Source organism: Mastomys coucha, unplaced genomic scaffold (genome assembly GCF_008632895.1).
Source record: "Mastomys coucha isolate ucsf_1 unplaced genomic scaffold, UCSF_Mcou_1 pScaffold21, whole genome shotgun sequence".
NCBI lineage: Eukaryota > Metazoa > Chordata > Mammalia > Rodentia > Muridae > Mastomys > Mastomys coucha.
The window spans coordinates 14,656,003-14,664,392 of record NW_022196904.1 but is presented as its reverse complement, the minus strand read 5'-3'; the positions used below and the strand labels follow the sequence as shown (position 1 = coordinate 14,664,392).

The window sequence follows — 8,390 nt, the reverse complement described above, 5'->3', positions numbered from 1 at the left end:
CACCTTGTACACTCTTTTATTTGCATATCAACTTGAGTTTTCTCTTTAAGTATAAAAAGGCCATCAATCAAAGTTAGTTACAGACAGAAGAAAAAAAGGACAGACTACCCCCCTCCTCCCTCCTCTACCCATTTCTCTTTGCCAGGCTGTGAGCACTTAAAATACATAAGAAATTAAAACACCATCCAGGCCCCCAGGCCCCACAGGCTTATGTCTTTCATTCCTTGAGATGCTATATTTAGTATTTTTTAAAAAATCAACGTATAAAAAAATTGTGTCTATAGCCATGCCACCCTGAACACATGATCTCTTCACTGGAAGATGAGCATGGCGGCATATGCCTTTAGTCCTAGCAGAGGCAGCCATCCCGATCTGTGAGTTCAAGACCAGCCTGGTCTACATGGTGAGTTTCAGGCCAGCCGGGGGAGGGGATGTGGGGGGGGGAGCTATATAGAGAGACCTTGTTTCAAACAAAACAAAAGAGGGTCACTGGAGCCAGATGTAGTGGCACACACCTGTAACCCTAGTGCTCTGCGCGCTAAGGTAGAGGACTACTGTGAGTCTGAGGCCAATTATATAAGGAGCACCAGGCCATCAGGGCTACATAGCAAGACTCTGTCTCAAGTAAAAAACAGACGGAAAGACAAAAAGATAGAGGAGAGGTAGAGGGAGTCAGGGAGGGAGGAAGAGGAGAGGGTAGGGAATGAGGGTAGAAAGGGGAGGAAAGGAGTGGGCTGTGCTGCCTGCCCTGCCCGCACCCCACCACCCCGGCCCCTGCAGCCTCCATTTTCAAACGTGGAGAGAGAAGAGCCTGCAAAGGAGGGAGCCCCCTAGCGGCTAACATAGGGCGGCCGGCAGGGTGCAGGGGCACTGGGGCTTCCCTCACAGCTGTTCTTCTTGCTCTGTGTGTCCCACTTCTGCTCTGCTGTCAGCCCTTAGCACCCGGAGGCTTCTGGCCTCACCTGCCCTCGGGACTCTCTTGGGCAGAGTTGGCAACCTGGGAGTGTGCCCGAAGACTCTCCTGCGCATGCGAAACCATGAGAAGCGTCCTGGGGTCTGGAACCTCACTGTCTTTACCTGTTTCCGGACCCTAGATCCCGAACCAGCTGAGGCTTCCTGTATAGCCTGAGGTCCAGCCTCCTCTCTCTGGTCACAGAGAACCCCTGCCCTCTGGTCAGCTAGGACCTCCACCCTCTGATTTTCTGTAGCACCAGTTCTTTGGTTAGCTGGGCCCTCTGCCCTCTGACTATCTATGGCTTCTGCCCTCTGGTCAGGTAGGACTTCTGCCCTGAGATTAGCTGCAGCCTCTACACTCAGATTAGCTATGGCCTCTGCCCCTGGATTAGCTACGGCCTCTGCTCTTGGACTAGATGCAGCCTCTGCTCTTGGACTAGATGCAGCCTCTGCTCTTGGACTAGATGCAGCCTCTGCCCTTGGACTAGATGTAGCCTCTGCCCTTGGACTAGATGCAGCCTCTGCTCTTGGACTAGCTATAGGCTCTGCCCTCTGGTCAGCTGCAGCCTCTGCCCTTGGACTAACTGCAGCCTCTGCTCTTGGACTAGCTGAAGCCTCTACCCTTGGACTAGCTGCAGCCTCTGCCCTTGGACTAGCTGCAGCCTCTGCTCTTGGACTAGCTGCAGCCTCTGCCCTTGGACTAGCTGCAGCCTCTGCCCTTGGACTAGCTGCAGCCTCTTCTCTTGGATCAACTGCAGCCTCTACCCTCTGGTTAGCAGCAGCCTCTGCCCTCGGACTAGCTGCAGCCTCTGCTCTTGGACTAGCTACTGCCTCTGCCCTTTGGTTAGCAGCAGCCTCTGCCCTTGGACTAGATGCAGCCTCTGCTGCTGGACTAGCTACAGGCTCTGCCCTCTGGTTAGCTGTAGCCTCTGCCCTTGGATCAGCTGCAGCCTCTGCTCTTGGATCAGCTGCAGCCTCTGCCCTTGGATCAGCTGCAACCTCTGCCCTCTGGTTAGCTGCAGCCCCTGCCCCCTGGTTCTCTGCAGCCTCTGGGTGCTCCTCAGCTGGCATGCCTGTCCCCTGAGCAGAGGGTGGCACCTGCTCCTTCCTGCATCGTCTCAAGGAAACCCACTTGATCTTGGGCTTCCAGCGTCTAGTACCCAGCATCTGGTCGTTCTGGTCTCCTGTGTTTCTGGAGCTATCATCGTCCGGGCTGGCTTGGCTGTGTCCCATTTCTCCAGCCCTGTCGGCTGCTGTGGATGCCTGCTGGGCCTGGCCCACCTCGGAGCCTGATCTGGGTGCCCAGCCCTTCACCCTCTGTTTCAGCTTCCCCCAGGACACCTGGCTGACATACTCCCGCCATCTGTCGGCCTTGGATGTCTGGGGCCCTGGGTTGTTCTCAAACATGGGCACTGGAAGATTGACTCGGCGCCGAGGAGGAGGCGCGCTGGGCTTTTTCTCCCCACGGCGGAGGAAGGCCTCCACCAGCTCCTGATCATCCTCGCTCTCCACATCGCTGCCCAGGAATTTGCTGCCCAAGTAACTGACCGGCATTTTGCGCACCTTCCTGGTCCTCCCGGAGCTCCTGTTGCCTTTGACTTTGGAGGTATCGAAGTCACTCAACTCGCTGTCGCTGCCATTGCTGCTGTCATAGGTGCCTACAACCAGCCGAAGTGGAGGAGTGACCATCTGCGGAACTCTCCTCACTCTCGGTTCCTTGGCTCTTTTGGGGGGCTGGGGTGGGTGTGGAGTACTCTTTTCGATGATACGGGCCACGTCTTCCAGGGTGCGGCCCTCCTCCTGCAGAAACTGGATTAGCCGCTCCCGAAACTCAGCTTCCTTAGTCGCAGGCTTGGAGATGACCCTCCACACGCCCCCAGCCAGGCGGACCTCCCGGGGGATGAGCAGATAGTCAACATCCTCCCCAATCTGCAGCATCCCCACCGTGGAGTCCTCTTCTTTGCGGAACACCTTCCCAATCTTCTTAAAGGTGCCCACGGGCCTTAAGGCCTCCACTAAGACGTCCAGATCGACATCTTTGCAGACGTCGGGGACACTCCAGAGGATCAGGCAATCGGGAGATGGGAGGAAGCCCCAGGGGAACCATCCCCCTACGTGGCTTTTCTCGAGAGTCTTTAAGATCTCCAGCGTGGACTCTCGGGTGGGGGCAAAAAGCCCAGACTCTTGGCTTCTAGTCTCGAGGAGGGGGCAGTGGAGAGTCCTAGCAACTCTGTTCACAGAGTGTCTCCTCCCTGAAATTTTCTCTTCAGGCGATAAGTCCAAGTTGGGTACTCCCAACCCCCTCGGAGTTGTAGCAAGCAATTTTCCAGGATGCTTACATGAACTAAGGCACGCTCAGTCCCGAGGCTCGAAGCTCAGTCCAAACTGGAATCCTCAGTGTCCCGGCTCCAAGTTGGGGATCCACGAGCTCCGATCGCTTCTCCCTTGCCCCAGACACCAGGATCTAGCTGAAAGTCGGTAGGAGGACTCTGCAGACAAAGACAGCTCAGCGTGGCCGTTCAATATGGCGAGGCGCTTAAAGGCCTCCGCCCAGCCCCGAGGAGGGTCTCCCGCCCCCAGGCAGGCTGCCACCCGCTCCTAACTGACCTTGCGCTCAGTCTGCCGTGGAGCTGAGAACCGCAGGAAGTTTCTGGGCGCCCTCCCCTCCTGAGTGAGGCCCACCTTCTTCTCATCTTACACTCTAAGCGTGGGAAGACTGGCAGCAAGGCTGTCCACTCCCTTCAGGGCAGCCTCCCTCTCCTCCCCCACAGAGGTGTGGCCGTCCCCCAGAGCCTCGCAGGGGCCAGGGCTTCCCATAGCTGCAGCCAAAACCCACGTCATCATCCTTCCCAAAAGGCAACGGGTCCTCAACCTCCCATCCTAGACGTGCAAGCCCAAAAGGTGCGGATGCCGAATCCTTTGAAGGATATTGTAATTATGAGCTTGCCTTTAAAATTAAGGGGATGGGACCAGAGAGGTGGTTAGGAGCATGGGTTGCCCTTATGTAAGACCTGGGTTTGACTCCCAGAACACATATGATGGCTTACAACCCTCTGTATTTCTAGTTCCAGGGGATCCAAAACCTTCTTCTGATCTCTGTGATCACTGCACATACATGGTACACACACACACACACGGAAAAGACATTCATGCACATAAAAAAGAGGTTCACAAGATAACTCAATGGGTAAAAACATTTGCCATGCAAGCCCTATGGCCTGAATTCAATCTCAGAACCCACATAAAACCAACTCTATAAGCCGGAGTAGTGGCACACACCTTTAATCCCAGCACTTGGGAGGCAGAGGCAGGAGGATTTCTGAGTTCGAGACCAGCCTGGTCTACAGAGTGAGTTCCAGGACAGCCAGGGCTACACAGAGAAATATACCCTGTCTAGAAAAAAAAAAAAACAAAACCCACCACTCTACAAAGTTATTGTTCAATCTCCACATGTGCGCCCCTATGTACAGATTATACATATATAAATTCACACACGATAAAAACGTTTTTAAAGTAAAATATTTTCTTGGAGCTGGAGAGATGGCTCCATAGTTAAGAGCACTGGCTGCTCTTGCAGAGGACCTGGGTTCAATTCCCAGCACCCACATAACGCTCACAACTGTCTGTAACTCCACTTCTAGAGGATCTAACACCCTCACACTGATTACATCAAAACACCAATGCAGGTAAATACAAACAAATATATTTTTAAAAATAAAAATTTTCTTAAAAATAAAAAATCTTTAAGATCACAGAGCTGTTGTACCCTCAGTTCTTAGTTTATGTATCCCACATGGCCTCAAACTTTCAGTGACCCTCCTGCCTCAGTCTCTGTTTACTAGGCTTTTCATAGGCCACCATATCAGGCCTAAGCATCAAGAACAACAACAGACAGATAAGGAAGTAACTTTAATATCAATATAAAAACATATATCAGCATGGGGTGCACACTTGTGATCCCAGTAATTGGAGGCAGGAGGATCAGGAGGGTAAGGTCATTCTCAACTTCAAAGAGAGTTCGCACCAGCCTGAGCTACGAGAGACTTTTTTTTTTTTCCTCAAAAAGCAGCAGCCCGGGGGCTGAAGAGATGACTCTGTGTTTAAGAGCACTTGCTGCTCTTGCAGAGGACCTGGATTCAGGTCCCTGCACCCACATGGTGGCTTATAGTCACCCAAAACTCCAGTTGAAGGGGATCTGACCCCTTCTAATCTCCACAAGAAGCATGCTTGCACAAGTTGCGCGCGCGTGCGCCCGCACATAGTAAAAAAATAAAGTAAAATAAACGTGTGATTTTATTTAACCCAGGAGGACCTTGGAAGCAGATCATAAGCAAGGAGGGAAGGGGAAAGAGACGGAGAAAAAGATACAGGAGAGGCTTTTCCAGGTTCAGGGTCGGGGTAGGGGGAGGGGGAGGGCGCTTTGTATGGGTCCTGTCCTGGCAGCAGCATCCCGTCCTCGCTCCGGGTAGGGAAGATGCTTTTGCTCGTTCTGCTTAGGTGAACTTTCCTCCTCTTCACAAGGCAGAATTCTAACCGCTCAGCCCAAGGCCTTGAACATTGACTAGTGGTCTCCAAGGCAACCAGGCACGCAAGGGGCCCTGGCTGAGCTTAAGGGAGACGCTGGGAACTTCCATACAGCAGGCACAGAGGCAGCCTCTCCTCTGGCTCCTCTAGCCTTCCTTAGGCCTCTTCCCCCAAGCAGAGGTGCTTTGAAGAGAAACCAAGATCCCCAAGGGCTTTAAAAGTGGTAGTATGTGATGAATTCTAAGTCTTGAGGTTGGGGATTTAGCTCTGTGGGGGAGCGTTTGCCTAGCAAGCATTAGCTGGGGGTTATAAAGAATCCTAAATCATGGGGCTGGAGATGTTTCTCGGAGAGTTCAAGCACTTCCTTCTCTTTGCCAAGGACCAAGTTCAGCTCCCTTGCAGTGGCTCACAGCCATTAACTCCAGGTCGATGGGATCCAATGCCTTCTTTTGACCTCCAAGGGCATCAGGCAGACACATGGCACACATGCATATACAGGTAAAATAGATCTAATTTTAAAATCTTCTTAACCTGGATCTAATGGCTCATCGGAGTAAATCCAGGCTTCTCTGGAGGCTGAGACAAGGAGATCAGAAGTTCAAGAATTCTTCCCTCCCCTAAATCCCCACCACCCACTCTGGTCCTGCTTGCTCTGGGCCCGATTGCTCTGGCCATATATTTATTTTATATACATGGGTATACTGTCATTGTCTTCAGACACATCAGAAGAGGGCATCAGATCCCATTACAGATGGTTGTGAGCCACCATATGGTTGCTGGGAACTGAACTCAGAACCTCTAAAAGAGCAGTTGGTGCTCTTAACCGCTGAACCATCTCTCCAGCCCAAGGATTCAATTTCTAACCACAATTCCCAGCCGTGTGTGTGTGTGTGTGTGTGTGTGTGTGTGTGTGTGTGTGTGTGTGTATACACATATACACATACATCTTAGAAGTGAAAATCCCAGATGTTTGATATTCTTATAATTACCAGCCCCTGGTCATTTCTGCTGGGTGTTTTAAATCATGCAGCCTGAGGTAGAACCATAATATAACTTTATACTGTTTAAAAGAATTTTTTTGTGGCTCGGTGGTAAAGCCCCTGCCTAGAATCCCCCAGTGAGGGGCTGGGAATGTGGCACAACGATAGAGTGCTGGTTTATAGGTGGCAAGACTCTGGGTTAGTTCCATCAATCCATCAGTAATAATAATTAATATTATTATTATTTTAATAACATTGAAAGCTGATATCTGAACTAGCCCATTAGGGGCCTGTGGTGCAGTAGTTTGCAGAGGGAAGGAACCTGAAGAAGTTAGTCTTTCTCCCTTCAGCCCTGAGGGTCACTGAGCTGAAGGTTAGTAGTAGGGCACTGTCTGTCCCTTCTGTCTGCCTCCAGGCAGGCTGGACACAAATCCTCTGCTGCCGGGACAACTGAGAAATCCTAGGGGAGAGCTCCCAAGGACGCAGCCAGAAACCCCGCCTCCTCATCGCATTCCACATTCCACTGTCTCCCTGGCTTTCAGTCCCTGCCTGCCTTGTCTTGCTCTCATTGTTCTGGGGCCCAGGGCCTTGGTGGTGGCAGAGCTCCTGCCTGGGGAAGCGATCCTCCTGGGTTCCATCTGCAGCACCCACGAGCAGAAACAAAGACCTCAGAGCTCCTCGTTTCCTAAGATCGCAGAGTACCTGCATCTTGCTTTGCTCACTGCCTTCAGACTTCCGGTTTCTCAGGAAGATTCCCTAGACATATAACTTTAAGAAAAAAACCATTCTTGTCTTGGCTCTTTCTTGTTAATTTGGTTTTGTAATAATTACAATCACAGAGCCAGAATCCTCACAAGAATGAGAGGCATGGCTCACTGGGATTCCAGTTCTTAGAAAGCGGAGAAAATCGATTGGGAGAATTTAGGATCTGATGAGTTTAGGTCTCAGAAAACAAAGAGGGGTGGGAGGATGGCTCTGCTAGCAGGTGAAGCCATTTGCCACTTGTCACACTGAAGTCAATCCCAGGGACTCATATCATTGAGGAGGAGAACCAGTTCCCAGTCCTACTCTGACCTCCACCCCAAGACAAACACAAAAGTAAAATGCAACGATGTTTTTAAAGTGTGGGAAGGGGCTACTCCCTCTACCTTTCTTTTGGGCACAGGAAAGGATGGTTTTCCTTTCAGAAGAAGGTTTTTTTTGGGGGGGGGGGATTGTTTTGAGTTTTTTTGTTTTATTTTATTTATTTATTTTTATTTATTTATTTATTATTTATTTTTGGCAGCCCTGACTGGCCTTGAGCTCCCTATGTAGACCAAGCTGGTCTAGAACTCACAGAGTTCCTCCTGTCTCTGCTTTCCAAATGCTGGGATTAAAAGTATGTACCACCATGCCTAGCCTGAAGCATGAGACCTATCATTGTTTTGTGGTTTGGTTTGTGTGTGTGTGGTGTGTGTGTGCGTGTGCATGTGTGTTTATTTCAATTTTTAAATAGAATTTGTTTCACACTTACGGGTGTCCTGCCTGCATGTACGTGTGTGTACCTCTTACCTGCAAAGAACAGAAGAGGGGAGTGAGTCTCCTGGACAGAGTTATAGACTGTACTAAGTCATTATGTGGGTGCTGGGAGCGGAACTGTGGGTGCGGGTCCTCTGGAAGAGCAATCGGTGAGTGCTCTTAACTGCTGAGCCATGTTCCCTGTCCTTCATTTTTTTGAGACACGATGAACTCAGCATATAGCTGAGAGTGACCTTGATTTTCTAATTCTCCTGCCTCTTGCTCTCAGTACTGGACTGACAGGTGTGCACCCCCACGCAGGGGCTTTCTGCATGCCATCTGGGCAAGCAAGCACTCTAGAACCGAACTCCAGAAACAGCCCTGCTTTTTTGTTTTGGTTTGTTTGATTGTTTTTGTTTGGCTCTTTTTTTTTTT

General features: G+C 50.9%; 1 protein-coding gene across 1 annotated transcript; it reads right to left on the bottom strand.

Annotated features, from left to right (window-relative positions):
• Ccdc8 (coiled-coil domain containing 8) lies at window positions 1-3,646 on the bottom strand. Its single transcript, XM_031385470.1, has one exon. The coding sequence runs from the start codon at window positions 2,890-2,892 to the stop codon at window positions 883-885; it is 2,010 nt and encodes a 669-aa protein (XP_031241330.1). The 5' UTR covers window positions 2,893-3,646; the 3' UTR covers window positions 1-882.
• Window positions 3,647-8,390: the final 4,744 nt, after the last annotated feature.

Bases quoted from the DNA above. Each gene is read 5' to 3' on its own strand.
- Ccdc8 (XM_031385470.1), bottom strand. From the start codon at position 2,892: ATGCTGCAGATTGGGGAGGATGTTGACTATCTGCTCATCCCCCGGGAG.